Consider the following 17,857-nt stretch of genomic DNA (forward strand, 5'->3'; position numbering starts at 1 on the left):
TTAAATGTTGGACAAGCAGGCACGGTCCCCACCCTCCCAAAGCTCACTAGCCAGCCAGGAGCTCCAGGAGCCCGAGCATTGGAGGCTTAGCGGGGGTTTGGACTCAGGGCTGCGGGAAGCCACCAGGGCAGGAGCGAGGGCTGCTTTCTGGTTTGGAATCTCCCTTCGGCTGTATGTTGGGGAGCAGAAGCTGGGAGACTGTGGAGGTGACTGGGGCATGGATGGGTGTCTGGGCAGAAGAGCAGGGCAGCCAGGACCCCGTGGGGACAGCAAGGAGGGGAGAGATTAGCAGCAGCCTTACCGCAGCGAAGGAAAAGGGGGAGGTGCTGCCATGGTGCAAAACAGGCAGACCCTCCTTGCTTTTTTACTGATTTTTTTTAATTAAAATTTTTTTCTTGGTGGTTTACTTTTTTTTTTTTAATTGAAGTATAGTTGATTTACAGTGTTGTGTTAGTTTCTGGTGTACAGCAAAGTGATTCAGTTTTATATATATGTTCTTTTTCAGATTCTTTTCCATTATAGGTTATTACCAGGTATTGAATATAGTTCCCTGTGCTATACAGTAGGACCTTGTTGTTTATCTGTTTTACATATAGTAGGGTGTATCTGTTAATCCCAAGCTCCTAATTTATCCCTCCCCCCACCTTTCCCCTTTGGCAACCATAAATTTGTTTTCTATGTCTGTGAGTCTGTTTCTGTTTTGTAAATAAGTCCATTTGTGTCATTTTTCTAGATTCCACATATAAGTCATATCATATGATAATATTTGTCTTTCTCTGACTTACTTCGCTTAGTATGGTAATCTCTAGGTCCATCCATGTTACTGCAAATGGCATTACTTCATTCTTCTTTATGGCTGAGTAATACTCCATTGTGTATATATGTACCACATCTTTATCCATTCATCTGTCGATGGACACTTAGGTTGCTTCCAAGTCTTGCCTATTGTAAAAGTGCTGCTATGAGCAGCGGGGTGCATGTATCTTTCTGAATTCGAGTTTTCATCCTTCCAGATGTATGCCCAGGTGGTTTACTTTTTTAAAAATTGAGGTGAAATGCACATAAGATTAACCCTTTGAAAGTGAACAAATCGATCCATAATGCTGTGCAACCCCCATCTCTGTCTACCTCCAGAACATCTTTACACCCTGATAGGAGAGCCGGCACCCACAGCTGTCACCCCCATCCCCACTTCCCCAGCCCCTGGCCCCCTCCAGTCTGCTCTCTGTCTCTATGGATTTGCCTGTTCTGGATATTTTATATAAATGGAATCATGTAGTATTGTGTCCTTTTGTGTCTGGCTCCTATCATGGAGCATAATATTTTCAAGGTTCATCCACGTTGCAGTATGCTTCAGGCCTTCATTTCTTTTTAAGGATGAATAATGTTCTGTAGTATGGATATATAAATTTCTTTATCCATTCATCCACTGATGGACGTTAATTTTTTTTTTTACAGTGAAGTTTAACTGGCAGACAGAAAAGTGTACAACTCTTAGCTCAACACATTTTACTTATGTTTGCACCTGTGAGTTAGGAATCTGATTTAAGTGGGCATAGGGGTGGGGAGGCACAGAGCATCTCCCCAAGGAGGAGACATTTAAGCTGAGACCTGAGGGAGGAGCCAGCAGGAGGAAGACGGATCAGCAAGTGCAAAGGCCCAGTGGTAGGAAGGATTATTTGAGATACAGAAGGAGGCCCGTGAGTGGAGGTGCTGTTAGCGTCAGAGTACTCAGGAACCATGGATGGTTCCGGAGCAGGGGTGTCACGCTCTGGGGCCTGAATGATCCATAAGCTGTTCCTTGCCCTACCCAGGCGGGGCAGACAGCCCTGATGCTGGCTGTCAGCCACGGGCGGGTGGACGTGGTCAAAGCCCTGCTTGCCTGCGAGGCGGACGTCAACGTCCAAGATGATGACGGCTCCACGGCCCTCATGTGTGCCTGCGAGCACGGCCACAAGGAGATCACGGCGCTGCTGCTGGCTGTGCCCAGCTGCGACATCTCTATCACCGACCGCGTGAGTCCCCACCCAGGCGCAGTCCGGGGAGGGCGGGAACATGGCACAGGGTGTCAGCATAGCAACTGATGCTTTGCAGGATGGGAGCACGGCTTTGATGGTGGCCTTGGATGCAGGACACAGTGAAATTGCATCCATGCTATACTCTCGCATGAACATCAAGTGCTCGGTGAGTCTCGGCCCGGGCAGGGCAGGGGGTGCGGGGCTCTGGGAAGGGATGGTGTACGGGGACCATCCCAAGGGCTGCATGGTCAGCTGCTTGTTGAACCTTCATGGTGCCCCCGTGAGGAAATAAGGCACGAGAGCTGAGACTGCTTGGTTACGGCTGGCATCACGGTATTCGAACCCGGATCTGTCTAGTTCCAAATCATGCTCTTAATTACCACACAGAGGACTTTGGCGTGCCTCCCAAGCATGATTTCTGGAACCTTCCACAATAACCCAATTCAGTTGCATAAAGTACTGTTACTATTACCATTTTTCAGGTGGGGAAGCTGACGCTTGGAAATGGTTACATTCCTGGCCCAAAATCTCACAGACAGGAAGGGGCGGAGAGACCTCGGGGTCTGAATCCAGACCACGGGCAGGAGCCGCTCTGCCCCCTCCTCCTCACCCCTACCTTGTACCTGCCCCGGCCTCCCCAGGCACGTATGGGGCCAGGTTCAAGGGTGGCGTGGTGGGCGTCAACCACAGCGATTCCCCGAATGGTCTAGGAGAGAAAAGGCTGCCGAGACCTAAGCCATTTGGCTCCTGACTGGCTTCCAGCTTCTTCCTGAGGCTTCCTGAGTCTTTCCGTCTTCACTCCGTAGGGTGTTAGGACCCCTGAGCCTCAGTCGTGGTGCTCAGGGGATCCCCTTGGGATCAGCTGTGGGCCTCCATGTCCTCAACTGGAAAATGGGGGGTGATGGGGCTGGGTGGTATCCTGCTGTCTGATATGGGGTCCTGCTTCCCAGGGCTCCTGAGGGATGAATCCCACTCCTCCATCATTGTCCCCCTGGACCACTGCCGCTGCCTCCGCTCTGCTTCCATGGCTCCCACCCTCACTGTCGCCTCCACTCTGTTCTCCCCACAGCGGCCAGAGGCCACTGTGAGCACGAGTCGGGGTACGTCCCTCCTCTGCTCACAGCCCTCTGTGGCTCCCACCCCACTTAGGGAAAAAAGCAAAAGTCATCTCCAGAGCCCACCAAGCCCTGCTCAACACCCCTCACCTCCCCCCACTCTCTTTCCTCTCCCCCTCACTCACTCTGCTCCAGCCACACTGGCCTGATCGCTGCTCCTGCCTCAGGGCTTTTGCACTTGCTGTTTCCTCTGCCTGGAACGCCCTGCCCCTTGGCTGGACCCCTAACATCCTTCAGCTCAGACGTCACCCTCCCCAACCGCCCACTCTCCACTTTCATTGCCTTCCACCCCGTATCCCTCAGGAAAAACCCTCCACTGCATTCATCTGTGTGCTGCTCCGAAGCATCTCCCCAACGTCACCTCCTTGAGGCCAAGAAACCAAGGCCTCTTGTTCACTCACTGCAGGCGCGGGGCCAGCCAACAAAGTCGGCGCCTCATAGCACAGGAAAGGATGCCAAACAAAAGGAATTCTGCCTCTCGTTTCAGTTTGCCCCGATGTCGGATGAAGAGAGTCCTGCGTCATCCTCCGCAGAAGAGTAGCCGTGAGAGGGGCCCGAGGCGCCCCGGAGCGAACCATCCCCGGTCCCTCATCCCCTCCCTGGCCGGCCCCCACTCTACCCACCAAGGCCCAAGTCTCAAATGCAAGTGGGGTTTTCTTCTGCTTCCCCAGGGCGCCCCCAACAACGCTGAGACTTCAGCCGAAAGCAGGTTTTTCCCAGTACCCCCGTTCAAAGCAGCCGCAGTGCAGACCGAAGCTAAATTCTTACATAAATTGGCGCCAGTGGCTGATGCTGGGGCGTGGGTTTGCGAAGAACGCTGAGAACAATCAACTGGCAATTAAGGATGGAGGAGGGTGAGAGGGAAAAATATTGTATTTCTGAATCATGTTCGGGGAAGGGGGGAAAATTTGAAAGTCACTGGAATCGCGTATTTTCATTTTAATCCTCAATGTGATTACGCACGGATCACGTCTGGAGTGGCCTAATGCGCCCCCCGCTCACTCCCCTACATTTAATTGTTTGGTATATAATAGCATTTTGTCCACTTCCCCCTCCCCAGACGGCTTTCTTGGTGGAATTTTCTTCTGGTCTCTTCACAAAGCAGACCCTGTCTTTGTCACCCGGGGCAGGAAGTTTAGTCGTTTCTTCTGCCTTCATGTTGCCACTGCCAGCGTCTCCCACGCCCCCATTCAGGTGGGGGGGCTCAGGACCCAGCAGCCGAGGTGTACAAGTAGTTCATATCGAGAGATTACCCAGAAATCCGTCCCCTCCCCACATGGGGACCCTGGCAAATACTCATTTTCCTAGAAAATCCTTTAGATATGGAGACGCAGGAAATGAATCCGGTCCCCAGAGTGGTCCCTGCATCCCTAGGCTTAGAACGCCAGTAACGGGGCCATCCTTTTTCTCCCCAGACTCCAGAATTTCTCTCCTCAAAGGAAAGAAAACAGGGCATGAGATTGTTGGCAAAGCATAGGACCAGTTCCAAAAACTCCATGTGTGCTCGATTAAAAGTTGGCTGCCCCCAAGGGCTCCCAGTGCAAACTTAAAGAGACAGGGCTTTGCCGAAAACCAAACAAGGGCCAGCTGGTTTTTTTTTTTTTAACAACGTACAGGCTTTCCAGAGCTGCCTGGAATGGGGCCTGCTGGAAACGGGGCTGTCCCGACACACGTAGTTTCCTGCATGGCCTATTTTGTCCCCAGAATCTCAACAAAGTTTTCTTTCCTGTTCCTTCCTTTTGCGACCAAAAAAAAAGGGAGGGGGGAAGGAGGACAGGTTCCGAGCCTCGAAAAGTGCTTTGTGACCAGGGAGTAAGATCCCTAGTCCTTAGGTGTCCTGCCCTCTCTTGTTCAGTTCTCAGCTTAGCTGCTGGGGTGGAAGCCAAAACCCCAGCAGGACAGAGCAAGCCCTCGGCACTTACACGTTCATTCAGTAAAGCCAAGGGCTGGCTTCTCTCCTAGAAAAGTAGGTTTCCTGGCTTGATGGAGTCTGGCTTGCTTTGATTTTGATGGAAGGGATGGTACCTAAGACAAGAGAGCTTGAATGGTCAAAGGAGAGAGACACCCCAGTGTGTGTGTGTGTGTGTGTGTGTGTAAATGTGTAAATGGCGAGGAAACGAAACCCAAGCTGACTGGGGATGACCACTGACAGAAGGCCACAGCTTTGGGCAGCTTTGAGAAGCGGTACAAGAGTTGTGTGCCTGTGTGTCTGGCCCTGGAGCCGGTGGGTGCGTTTATTTTAAGCTTTTATAAGCAGTTCATTGACACCCCCTATAAGTCCATAGTTATCCCTGTGTTCCCTTCTCCCCAGCTTACCCACTGGACTTGGCATGGTAGGCTACAGGGGGTCCTGCCTCTGATCCCCACTCTCTTCTCACGTGTATTCATGACCTTTAACTTCACTTTCCAACCACGGTACGTCCATAAAGACAGTATTACACTTAAATGAAGTATTCCTTTTTGTAATCGTTTTTTAGAAAGTAAAGGAATTTAATAAAGCTACCTTATGATTATGCCAAAGCATTTGTGTCTGGTGTTTGTCTTACTCTACTCCTCTTGAGGTTTTAAAATAGATCTCTTTTTTAAAATGGACTTATCTGAACAATGTTCCAAGCTACAGAAAGGTGACAAGAATATTACAATAAACGCCCTTATGCTCTGCCCTACACTGGTACTGTCCAATATCCAATACTATAGCCACTAGCCATCAGCCACCTGTGGCAATTTCCATTTAGATGTAAATCAACTAATTAATTCATGGTCAGTAGCTGCATGTGGTTGGTGGCTACAGCTACAGCTGCATGTGTTGGGCTGCAGAGATACAGAACACTGCCATTGTGGCAGAAAGTTCTAATCAAACCCACTGTGGGTGGGACTCCCCTGGTGGTGCAGTGGTTAAGAATCTGCCTGCCAATGCAGGGGACATGGGTTCGAGCCCTGGTCCGGGAAGATCCCACATGCCACAGAGCTACTAAGCCCGTGCGCCACAACTACTGAGCCTGCGCTCTAGAGCCTGCGAGCCACAACTACTGAAGCCCGTGCACCTAGAGCCCGTGCTCCGCAACAAGAGAAGCCACCGCAATGAGAAGCCCGCACACCTCAACGAAGAGTAGCCCCAGCTCGCCGCAACTAGAGAAAGCCCGCGCGCAGCAAGACCCAACGCAGCCATAAATAAATAAATAAATAAATTTATATTAAAAAAAAAAAAACCCACTAGCGGGCAGAAAAAAACGTTTACTGATTTGATTGTTTTTTCCTCCTGACAAAAGAATTTATAGTGATTGTAAAACACAAAGTTTAAGCAATACAAAAACATTTGGCATAGTGGAGGGTGCCATGGTCCTACTTGGTAGAAATGCGTGCCATTGTCAATACTTTGGAGAATCTCCTGCCAAACCTTTTTCTTATAGGTTGGATATTAAAATACTTTGTTTTGCTGTTTTATTTTTTATTGAGGTAGCATATACCATTTGTGTACAAGTCGTGTACAAAAGTGTACAGCTCCATCCATGGCGTCTTGAAAAGTGAACATCCATGAGTCACCAGCTCCAGGACAGGAAGCGGAGCATCCTCAGCACCCACCCCCGGTCCCTGGGCCACTCCTCTCTCTCCCCCAAGGATGACTGATGATGGATGATTGCTGTCCTGATTCTCACTTCCTCTGTTTTTCCTCTGGACTGTTCAACCAGGAGATAACGGGTGGTTTTCAGAGGTTATAGGAAGTCCCAGAAATTTTATGCAAAGTTGTGTATTTCTAAGTGGAAGGTCCACTGATCTTGTCAGTTTTCCAGAAGGGTTTGTGAGCCAAGAAGGGGCCTTTCGGAAATTAAAAAGAAAAAAATTGTTCGGAAGCTCCCTGGTGGTCCAGTGGTTAGGACTCGGTGCTTTCACTGCCATGGCCCGGGTTCCATCCCTGGTCGGGGAACTAAGATCCCACAAGCCACGTGGCGTGGCCAAAAAAATAAATAAATTAAATTAAATTTAAAAAAATCGTTTCTCACAAGCAATCACCCAGGACCATTTCATCATCTTTGTTATCTTGTTCAGCTCATGCTTAAGACCCCATTCCCCACCCTCCAAACCCAGTGTCTTGCTTTGCTTTTTAAAAATACATGTCTGTAAAAAGGAACGAAATTGAGTTATTTGTAATGAGGTGGATGGACCTAGAGTCCGTCATACAGAGCGAAGTAAGAAAGAAAGAGGAAAACAAATACCGTATGCTAACACACATATATGGAATCTAAAAAACTGGTACTGATGAACCTAGTGGCAGGGGAGGAATAAAGACGCCGACGTAGGGAACAGACTTGAGGACACAGTGGGGGAAGGAGAAGCTGGGAAGAAGTGAGAGAGTAGCTCTGACATACATACACTACCAAATGTAAAATGGATGGCTAGTGGGAAGCAGCTGCATAGCACAGGGAGATCAGCTCAATGCTTTGTGACGACCTAGAGGGGTGGGATAGGGGGGGTGGGAGGGAGGCTCAAGAGGGAGGGGATATATGTATACACATAGCTGATTCACTTTGTTGTACAGGAGAAACTAATACAACATCGTAAAGTAATTATACTCCAATAAAGATATTACAGGGACTTCCCTGGTGGCGCGGTGGTTAAGAATCCACCTGCCAATGCAGGGGACATGGGTTCAAGCCCTGGTCCGGGAAGATCCCACATGCCATGGAGCAACTAAAGCCCGTGAGCCACAACTACTGAGCCCGCATGCCACAACTACTGAAGCCCTCACGCCTAGAGCCCATGCTCCGCAACAAGAGAAGCGACCGCAATGAGAAGCCCGCACACAACGAAGAGTAGCCCCTGCTCGCCACAACTAGAGAAAGCCCGCACGCAGCAACGAAGACCAAACACAGCCAAAATTAAATTAATAAATTAAAAAAAAAAAAAGATATTACAAAAAAAGAATAGAAATTGTGCATGAAAAAAGATATGTCTGGGGCTTCCCTGGTGGCGCAGTGGTTGAGAATCTGCCTGCTAATGCAGGGGACACGGGTTCGAGCCCTGGTCTGGGAGGATCCCACATGCCGCGGAGCAACTAGGCCCGTGAGCCACAACTACTGAGCCTGCGCGTCTGGAGCCTGTGCTCCGCAACAAGAGAGGCCACGATAGTGAGAGGCCCGCGCACCGCGATGAAGAGTGGCCCCCGCTTGCCGCAACTAGAGAAAGCCCTCGCACAGAAACGAAGACCCAACACAGCCAAAAATAAATAAATTAATTAATTAATTTAAAAATATATATATATATGTCTGAAAATATATATGTCTGTTTATTTTTGTGGCAAAATATACATAACAAAACATTTACCATCTAAACCATTTTTAACCGTGCAGTTCAGCGCCAACATTTACCATCTAAACTATTTTTAACCGTGCAGTTCAGCGCCATTAAGTACATTCACATTGTTGTGCAACGATCTCCACCATCCATCTCCAGAACTCTTTTCATCTTCCCAAAGTGAAACTCTGTCCCCATAAACACTGACTTCATCACTCCCACACCCAGCCGCTGGCAACTGCCATTCTATTTTCTGTCTCTGAATTCAACTACTCTAGGGACCTCATATAAGTGGAATCGTGCAGCATTTGTCTTTTTATGGCTGGCTTATTTCACTTAGCATAATATACTCAAGATTCCTCCACGTTGTAGCATGTGGCAGAATTTCCTTACTTAAAGACTGAATACTGTTCCATTGTTTGCATGCACCATATTTTATTTATCCATTCATCCATCAGTGGACACTTGGTTGCTTCCATCTTTTGGCTATTGTCAATCATGCTGGTTATACAAACATCTTCAAGTCCCAGCTTTCAATCTGGGGGGTATATACCTAGAAGTACAATTGCTGGGTCATACAGTAGTTCTATTTTCAGTATTTTGAGGAATAGCCAGAGTTTTTTCCATAGCAGTTGCACCAACTTACATTCCCACCAACCAGTTTTTCCATGTCCTCACCAACAATTGTTATTTTCTGATTTTTTTTTTTTTTTTAAATAGTAGCCATCCTAATGGCTGTGAGTGGTTCTTTCTTTATTTTTTGGAAGTGAGGTGAGTGGCCTTTTTGACAGGAGCATTTATATTTTTCAGGCTCTGGTTGTGCAACCTGGAAGGGCTTAACTCTTGAAAAACCTTTCCCAGCTGATAAGAGAGCTATCATTAGCCCATGACTTAGAAAGGTTAAGAACTTGCCACGGTCATAGGTGAACTGCAGAGCCAGAAACTGAACCCATGGTCTTCTCTCTTCTTCATTTCACTCAGCACTGTGCCCGCCTTTAGGCACAGAGAAGGCCAGCCCCTGCCACCAAAGGTCACATAGCTGATGGTGACAGAGCAATCTGAGCATCAAATGCTCAGCTAACAGGAGGGTGAGCAATGCCATAAGCGCTGACTCTGAGGACCCAGCTCCATGCCCGGACACCGACATTTCTGCAGGAAACAACTAAGGTGTCATCACTTATACATCTGCTAGTCACCCTATGAGACAAAGGCTGTGGAGCTTCTTAACCTGAAAATCTGGGGATGGCCTTCTGGGGTCCTGAAATCCAAAAATGTGTGCCTGTTGGGTACGTTTTTCAAAGAAGAGCCTGTCTCGTTGCTTTCATTAGATTTCAAAGGAATCTGTGACCCGGGGAAGACTAAATAAATATATTAGTCTTAAGGGTGTCCCCAGCTCCATGACCGCTGTAAAAATATTACAACACGAGCAGCCCCTGGGGTCTTGGCAAAAATTATCCCATGAAAGTAAGCTCTAAGGAGGAAGGTGGCTCCAGGCTTGGGGTTGGGGACCTGTCAGATTCTGGATGGTCAGTGGAAATCTTGACGCCTCTGTTGTAGTTTCTCTCCTCTCTCCCTGGCTGTGCCTTCTCTATCTGGCCGGCTTCTCCTCTCTTCTCCAACATCTGCAATTGGTGGGTCTCAGAACTTAGTCCTCAGACCTTGTCCTCTCCATACTCTCCCCCAGGAGAGCTGTCATCTGATATTGGCTGCACCCTGACGATGCCCGGATTTCTATCTGCAGCTCAAATGTCTCTGCAGACTCATAGCCAAGCAACTACCTTTTCCTTTTTTTTTTTTTTGGCCACGCCGTGGAGCATGCGAGATCTTAGTTCCCTGACCAGGGATCGAACCCACGTCCCCTGAAGTGGAAGCACGGAGTCTTAACCACTGGGCCGCCAGGGAAGTCCTGCAACTACCCTCTTGATAGCTCCACGTGGTCAGCCTCCAGGCATTGGGAACTTCCCCAAGCTTTCCATTTCACGCAGCCCTCCACCTCCAAGCCTGCTCCCCTACCCACCTTGGTCACTAGTACCACCACCACCACCTACCACCCAACAGGTGTTTGGGCCAAACACCCAGAAGCATCCTTTCTCTTCCTCAGAGAAGGATGGAATCCAGTCTTGCTGGCAAGTTCTCTTGATTCCGGAAGATCTGGAGCCAATCCACTCCATAGCTCTCCCCTGCTTAACACCTTTGAACTTACTCTTTCCTCTGCCTGGTGCTTTGTTTCCTTTTTGTTTCCTTTTCATCACTCAGGTCCCAGTTCATATGTCCCCTTCTCAGGGAGTCCATCCCTGACCACCTAACCTAAAGCCACTTCCCTCCCCTGCCCCAACTCTGGTGACTCTGTCCTATGACCCTGTTTTATTCCCTATAGCAGGTGTTCCTGGCTAAAATGATTCTGCTCATTTGTTTCTTTGCTTACTATGAGGACTTGCCACTAGAGCTGTGGCTTTCAATGATTTTTTACACAACCCACAGCAAGAAACAAATTTCACATGTGACCCAGTGATCCAGGTGTTATGGCTGCATCACAAATTACCCCCAAGTTTACTGGCTTTAAACAAAGGCATGGATGTTGCTCACAAACCTGCAGTTTGGGCCGGGCTTGCTGGGAACAGTTCTCTCTCTGCTCCTCTTGGTGTCAGCTGGGATGGCTCAAAGCCTGGGGGCTGGAATCATCTCAATGTTCTCTCACTTACTTCTCTGGTGGTTGATGCTGGTTTCGGCTGGGACCTTATCTGGGAGACTCTTCACGTGGCTTGGGCTTCCTCACAACATGGCAGCTGGGCTCACAGAGAGTATCCTGGAATTGAGAGAGAGGGAGAGAGCAAGCTAGCACCAGGCAAAAGATGTATTCTAGTTTCTGACCTAGACTTGGAATTCACACAGCGTCCCTTCTGCCACATTCTATTTGTTGCACAAATCCTGCTCAAGTTCAAGAGAAGAACTGGAGTCTGTCTCTTGATAGGGAGTGGCAAAATTGGAACAATTTCTGTAGCCACTTTTTGGAAAATACAATCTGCCACACCCAGTAGACAAATGGGGGGAGTTTCCCAAAACAATACTTAGCTTTCTGGACACAATGCACTGATTTTTTTTTTTTTCCATTGTATTTTGTTGAAAATGTTGGTCATGACCCGCTAGACTGATTTCTTCACCTCATTTGAGGGACATGTCACAAAAGTGAACAGTTTGTCTTTCCTCAACCGTAACCCCACACACAACATGGTGTTCGGTGAGAATCAAACACCTCACCCACTAGCTTTCTACGTATTTTTTATTTAACACCTATAAAGCACGTACCGAATACCAGGCACTGACCTCATTCAACTCTCACACCAACTCTGAAGTAGACACTATGATGATCCTCATTTAACTGAGGAGGAAAGTGAAGCACAGAAGGATGAAGCAATTTGCTCGGCGTAACACAGCTAGTAAGTGGCAAATCTGGGATTGAAACCCAATAAATCTGGACGCAGACTCCATTTTGCTACGCAGCCTCTTATAGAATTTACTTATTTATGATGTTTATTGTGAGTGTCCCACACACACACCGCTGAGCCTCAGCTCCACGAGAAGTAGTTCTCGGCTTCGCCCCTAGAACAGCGAGTTGCTCGCAGCAGGCGCTGGACCCGGAAAGAAACAGTTTGAAGCTCTTGCAGCCGCTTTCCAGCCTGCGCAGGCGCATCAGGCAGGACGCCGGAGGCACCCCCCCACCCCACCCCACCCCTCCCTACGCAGACTGGCCATCGCCAATGGCTGACAGAGGAGCCGGCGCAGGCGCACTAGTCCGACTAGAAGCGGCCTCCCTCATTGGCTGATGACTGACGTGGCCTAAACCCAATGGAAACGGGCCTCTCCGGGAAGGGGGCGGGGCCCAGGGGCAGTTAAATTTGCGCGGGATTGGTCCTAGTGTAGTCATGGCGGCCTTCCGCGACATGGAGGAGGTGAGCCAGGGGCTGCTGAGCCTGCTGGGTGCCAACCGCGCCGAGGCGCAGCAACGGCGGCTGCTGAGGCGCCACGAGCAGGTGGTGGAGCGGCTGCTGGAGACGCAAGACGGTGCCGAACAGCGGCTGCGAGGTGAAGGCCGGGTCGGGGGCGGGGGCGGGGGCGGCGGGCAGCCGGACCCGAGTGTTGGTGGTGGTGGCCAGGCCGGCCTCGAACCTTCTCCCTTCTGGGCGCCCCATCCCCTACCCTATTTCCCCGTGCGACCGGCGGATGAGCATTGTCCCCTCTGAGCCTCGGTTTCCCCACCCATGAAATGAGCTTCAGGACAGCAGCCACCTCCCTGGGGTTTAGTGGTGAATGTAGGAGGTCTGACGCGCTGTGAGCAGGAGCTGGGACTCAGGGTTTGAATTGGGGCTCAGGTGTCAAAGCGCCGGGTTTGAATCCCAGCACCGCCACTTCCCAGCTGTGAGATTTGAGGTGACTTACTTAACCTTGCAATGCCTCTGTTTCCCATAAAATGGTTGTAATAATAAATAGTCCGCATCTTCCTGCTGAGATTGTTCAGATGTTTTACTGAGCACCTGCCGGGTCCAGGCATAGTGCCAGTCATGGGGTGACAGCCGGGAACAGAGAAACAAAATCCCTGGGGTGGGGGTAGGGCTAATATTCTAGTGGGGTGAGGCAGAGGATAAACAAGAAAAATGGATTTGTCAGGAGGTGATGGGCTAAGGATTTCAGCTGTTAACTCGTGAACCCTCTGGTCCCAGTCCAGTGCTTCCCTCTGAAGCCTCAGTTTCCTCATCTGTGAAATGGGGATGCTGATAGCACCCCTTGATGGATCAAAGTGAGATTCATGGAGATGATGCTTGCACAGCACTGTGCCCTTAAAAGGGGTATGGGGGCTGCCCTTGTTGCAGCTGTTCTCAGCATCAGGGGTTTTTTGTTTTTATCTTTTAAAGGCTTCAAACTTTTTTTTATTGTTGTAAAATTGACATAACCTAAGATTTACCATTTTAACTATTTTCAAGTGTCCGGTTCAGTGGCATTAAGTACATTCACATTGTTGTGTGACCATCACCACCATCATCTCCAGTATTCCATTGTATGGATACACCACATTTTGTTTATCCATTCATCCATCACTGGACACTTGGGACACTTCCACCCCTTGGCTATTGTGAATAATGCTGCTATGAGCATGAGTGTACAAATATCTCTTTGAGTCCCTGCTTTCAATTCTTTTTTGTATTTTCCCAGAAGTGGAAATGCTGGATCAGATGGTAATTTGATATTTAATTTTTCTGAGGAACTGTCATCTAGTTTTCCACTGTGGTTTCAGTGCCAGGGATTTGTAATGCCTTTTGACAATTACACTTTATGAGGGGGTGCCGTTTGGGTTGAGACTTGAATGGTCTGGGAGCTAGCCATGGGATGGCTCCGGGAAGAGTGTTCCTGGCAGAGGGGACTGTCAATGCGAAGGTCATGAGGTGAGAATGAGCCTGGAGACCCAGGAGAAAGAGGTAGAAGATGAGGTCAGCAGGGGCCAGACTTGCCAGCCTGTGAGCCCCCAGGAGGAGTTTGGATGTTAGTCTAAGCACAACAGATGTCCTGGTCAGGGTCCTCTGCTCTTTTCTTCTCCTCCTCCTTCCTTCCCCCTCCTTTCTTTCCTCCCCTCCCGCTCCATTAACTCCCCTTTCACTGATGGTTGGGGAGAAGCTCAGCATCACCCAACCTGCCTGGGTTTCAGAAGAACGGATGGATTTGGGGCAGGGAGACAAGAGTCGGTGTTCTAGGGAGCTGGGGTTTCGATCAAAAGGATCCAGTTCAGATCCCGGCTTCAGAGCTAAGTGTGTGGACAAGTCACTGGACCTTGGGCTTCTGCTCATCGCCTCTCAAATGAGGGGAGGGGTTCAGCCACCCTCAGAGGGTGGTGAGAGTTCAGTGAGTTAGGGCTCCGTGGTCACCTGTGGCACTTAGCACACATTCGGGTAATGACAGCTTATAATGAACGTCCACGGGGAAGAGATCATCCCAGGAGACTTGGTTGTTGTTCGGAGGGTGAGTGGAGAAGGGGCGGGAAGGCTGCAAAAGAGAGCCAGACCCTCAGCTCTCCTAACAGGAAGTCAGCAGGCACCGTCTAACACAGACAGATCAAGAAATAGCAGCATAAGCAAATTATTTAGAAATATGAAGGTCAATGCCAGAGAAAACAGTGAGGAGTTTAAGTGCCTGCTTCAGAGGGTTGGAGAGGCTTAGAGAGGGTTATACGTGTGTGTGTGTGTGTTTAAATTTTCACAACCATAGACATGCAGTGCCTTGATTAAAAATTAACTTAATATTAAGTTTATAAACACTTAAACACCGGCCCTTTAAGAAGCATTTTCATTCGTGCCTTCTCTGAGTTGGCAGGTTTCTGTGACTCTGTGGGAAGGAACACAGTAACCTTCTTAGGGTGTTTTTTATCTTTTTGGATGTTTTGTTCAAAATGTGTTTATTCTGAGTAGGTGTTGGCGATGTACGGTGATTTTAAGATGCAATCTGTGCTTTGAAGAAGAGAGGGAATAAATAGTCCAGTGTGATAAGGGCTGTCCTGGGAGCACAGTCTCGCCCCAGGAGGGAGAAGAGAGTGTCCAGCCGCCTGAGTCAGGCATTATCCAGAAGGCCTTAATGCTGGGAATGGTGTGCCCGTGGGCGGGGACACAGGGGCACAGGTCCCTGGAAGACAGGCAGGCAGAGGCCCAGGACTGAAAAAACATGGCGTGTCTGCACGATGATGAGGCGTCTTTGCAGCCAGAGCAAAGGGAAAAGCACATGGTGGGGCGAAAAGCAGGGAGAGAGGAGGTTGGCAAGGATGCCGAAGGTGCCCAAAAAGACGTGGACGTTATCCTGGAGACACTGAGGAGCCACGGGAGGTCTTTGAGCAGGGGAGCGACTTAACATTTGGCCTCTAACGCAGCCGCTCTGAAGGCAGAGAGCAGAAAGGATTGGCAACGGGAGAGACCAAAGCGGGACACGGCAGGGAGGTTTTTGGGGTGGTCCTGGAGGCGTGAAGGACCAGCACGTGAAAGAAGGGGGTCCTGCCAGACGGGATGGCTAACTGGATCCAGAAAGTGAGTCCCAGGCTTGTTGCTTGGACAGTGGGGTCGAGAGTGACGTCATAAGTTAAGACTAGGTGTGCAAACAAGGACCAGACTTTATTACTTTGGATGGATTCAAGTGTGATTTTGGTGAAATGGAAGCACGTGTGCCAGGTCCAGGTGGGACTCTCAGGTGGGCATTTGCAAATAGAACGATGGGTCCGGGAGCTAGAGATGGAAGTGGGAACGTGGCCATAGATGGGGGCATTGAGGCTGCCCTCTGCTCTGGGGCTCTCCTGGGGAGCCCGAGTTGAGGGGCGCAGACTTCTCCCTGCCCTGCAGAGGTCCTCACTGCGGAGAAGGAGGTGGCCCAGAGCCTCCTCAACGCGAAGGAGCAGGCACACCAGGGCGGCGTTGAGTTGCAGCAGCTTGAAGCCGAGCTTCAGAGGGCCAGCGAGGAAGACGCCCGTCTGAAGGCCAGCCTCCTATATCCTTTCCTGTGTGTGCAGAACAGCCGGGCCCCAGCCTCACCCAGGAGGCCCTTCTTCACTCTAGAAAACACACCTGGAGCCAGCAGCCCCGGGCCCGACGGGGTTGGTGTGAGCACATGGGCAGCCCTCCCTCCAAAGCCAGGGGTCCTTAACTGCCTGTTTACTCAGCTCAGCAGAGAGCTGGAGGAGCTCAAGGAGATCGAGGCTGATCTCGAAAGACAAGAGAGGGAGGTTGACGAAGACACGACAGTCACCATCCCTTCAGCCGTGTAGGTCCACAGACGCGGTGTGAGTGCATGTGTGCGTATGTGTGTGTGCGTGCACGCAGCCCACAGCTCTTTGTTGGAGTCGACGCTGGAGTAACTTCTTTTCTCTCTCTCTGTTTTGTCTTCTCACGCAGGTATGTGGCTCAACTTTATCGCCGAATTAGTAAAATTGAGTGGGATTATGAATGTGAGCCGGGGATGATCAAAGGCAGTATCCTTTGTGGTGAAAGTGGAACCCTGTGCACTGTTGGTGGGAATCTTAAATGGTGCAGACACTATGGCAGATCCTAAAAAATTCAGCAGAATAACCACATAACCCAGCAGGTCGACTTCTGGGGATACACACGAAGGAATTGAAAGCAGGGACTTGAGCAGATGTTTGTACATCCGTGTTCACAGCAGCACTGTTCACAAAAGCCAAAAGGTGGGAGCAACCCAAGTGTCCATCAGCAGATGACCAGATAAACAAAATGTGCTCCATCCATACGGTGGAATATTACTCAGCCTTAAAAAGGAAAGACATTCTGGCACCTGCTACACCATGGATGAACCTGGCACATAATCTGCTGGTTGAAATAAACCAGACACAAAAAGTCAGTACTGTATGATTCCACCTACATGAGGTCCCTAGAGGAGTCAGATTCATGGAAACAGAACGTGGGATGGGGATTATCGTGGGAGGGGGAGTCAGTGTTTAATGGAGACAGAGCTTTGGTTTTGCAAGATGAAAAGAGTTCTGGAGATGGTGGTGATAGTTGCACAACGACATGAATGTGCTTAATGCCACTGAACTGGACACTTTCAAATGTTTAAGGTGGTAAATATAATGTTACATGTATTTTACCACAATTTTTAAAAAAAGACAGTGCATTATCTTAACTTTCTGTTCATGAAAATTTCTTTCAGTCTCTAATTATCTTAATAATAACAATTTAAAGGCAGTGTCCTTTCGTCGTGGAGGGAGGGGGAGGGCCACGTGTGCTGGGTTTCCCTTACATCTGCGCCCTCAGTCCATCATGGCCCCAGCGTTGCTCAGCCCATCCACCTGGAGAGCACCCAGCTCTCCAAGAAATTCATCAGCGACTATCTCTGGAGCTTGGTGGACACGGAGTGGTAGCCAGGAGCCTCTGGGACTGCATCGTACAGTCCCACACAGTGGGAACCAGCCCGTGGTGGGTGGTCAGTGCCTCAGTGGTGAGATCAGCTTAAAATTAAATGTTTATACGTAAATGAGTTTTTTACTGGATTTCTTCCCCCGTTCCCCCCTCTTGACTTTGGCCTCAAATGCTGGACTAGGTAACCAAAGAAAACTGACTTAACTGTGCCAGGCCTGTGACTTCACGTCTGTGACAACACATACAAATGACACCGTAGTATCCGATGACAAATTCCAGGTCTTCATCATCTGTGACTCAGGTTTGGCCCTTTTTTATCCGTTCATTCTCTGAGTGCCACTGTGTGTCCGAGCTGTGCTGGGAACCCAAGGCAAGATGAAGGATCCCTTGAGCCAGTGGAGGAGTCAAAAGTGATCAGATGCCACCCTCGAGCTAGAGAGCTTCCAGAGTGCTTCAGGACCCGGCCAGGGAGGGGGCCTGCCCCAGGGGATGGGGGTGGCATTTTTGCTGGGACTGGAAAGGATGAGTCAGT

The 17,857-nt window shown here is 49.6% G+C and overlaps 2 protein-coding genes, 1 long non-coding RNA gene and 1 pseudogene across 6 annotated transcripts in view; 3 read left to right on the forward strand and 1 right to left on the reverse strand.

The window, feature by feature from the left end:
- KANK2 (KN motif and ankyrin repeat domains 2) overlaps window positions 1-3,708 on the forward strand; it is a 20,549-nt gene extending 16,841 nt beyond the window's left edge. For all 3 annotated transcript variants that reach the window (XM_061190457.1, XM_061190456.1, XM_061190458.1), the window contains exons 10-12: window positions 1,815-2,015; window positions 2,095-2,184; window positions 3,621-3,708. In XM_061190457.1, coding sequence (XP_061046440.1) covers window positions 1,815-2,015; window positions 2,095-2,184; window positions 3,621-3,674 — 345 coding nt within the window. In that variant the 3' untranslated portion in view covers window positions 3,675-3,708. The remainder of the gene's footprint in view (window positions 1-1,814; window positions 2,016-2,094; window positions 2,185-3,620) is intronic.
- LOC133091316 (uncharacterized) overlaps window positions 1-11,792 on the reverse strand; it is an 18,641-nt gene extending 6,849 nt beyond the window's left edge. The window contains exons 1-2 of the long non-coding RNA XR_009700875.1: window positions 11,750-11,792; window positions 11,016-11,231 (exon numbers count right to left, since the gene is read on the reverse strand). This is a non-coding gene — a long non-coding RNA (uncharacterized LOC133091316). The remainder of the gene's footprint in view (window positions 1-11,015; window positions 11,232-11,749) is intronic.
- LOC133091315 (uncharacterized) lies at window positions 4,119-5,095 on the forward strand (annotated as a pseudogene).
- A 556-nt stretch (window positions 11,793-12,348) lies between the features above and the next one.
- SPC24 (SPC24 component of NDC80 kinetochore complex) lies at window positions 12,349-17,440 on the forward strand. 2 transcript variants are annotated; one of them, XM_061188770.1, is made up of 5 exons: window positions 12,349-12,508; window positions 15,796-15,956; window positions 16,113-16,213; window positions 16,345-16,421; window positions 17,221-17,440. In XM_061188770.1, the coding sequence occupies exons 1-5, from the start codon at window positions 12,349-12,351 to the stop codon at window positions 17,325-17,327; spliced, it is 606 nt and encodes a 201-aa protein (XP_061044753.1). In that variant the 3' UTR covers window positions 17,328-17,440. The 2 variants fall into 2 exon arrangements, with proteins under 2 accessions (XP_061044753.1, XP_061044754.1); XM_061188771.1 differs by lacking the exons at window positions 16,345-16,421; window positions 17,221-17,440 and having other exon boundaries at window positions 15,796-15,940; window positions 16,109-16,217.
- The last annotated feature ends 417 nt before the right edge of the window (window positions 17,441-17,857 follow it).

The sequence above is a fragment of the Eubalaena glacialis genome, chromosome 4, assembly GCF_028564815.1.
Source record: "Eubalaena glacialis isolate mEubGla1 chromosome 4, mEubGla1.1.hap2.+ XY, whole genome shotgun sequence".
NCBI classification, from domain to species: domain Eukaryota; kingdom Metazoa; phylum Chordata; class Mammalia; order Artiodactyla; family Balaenidae; genus Eubalaena; species Eubalaena glacialis.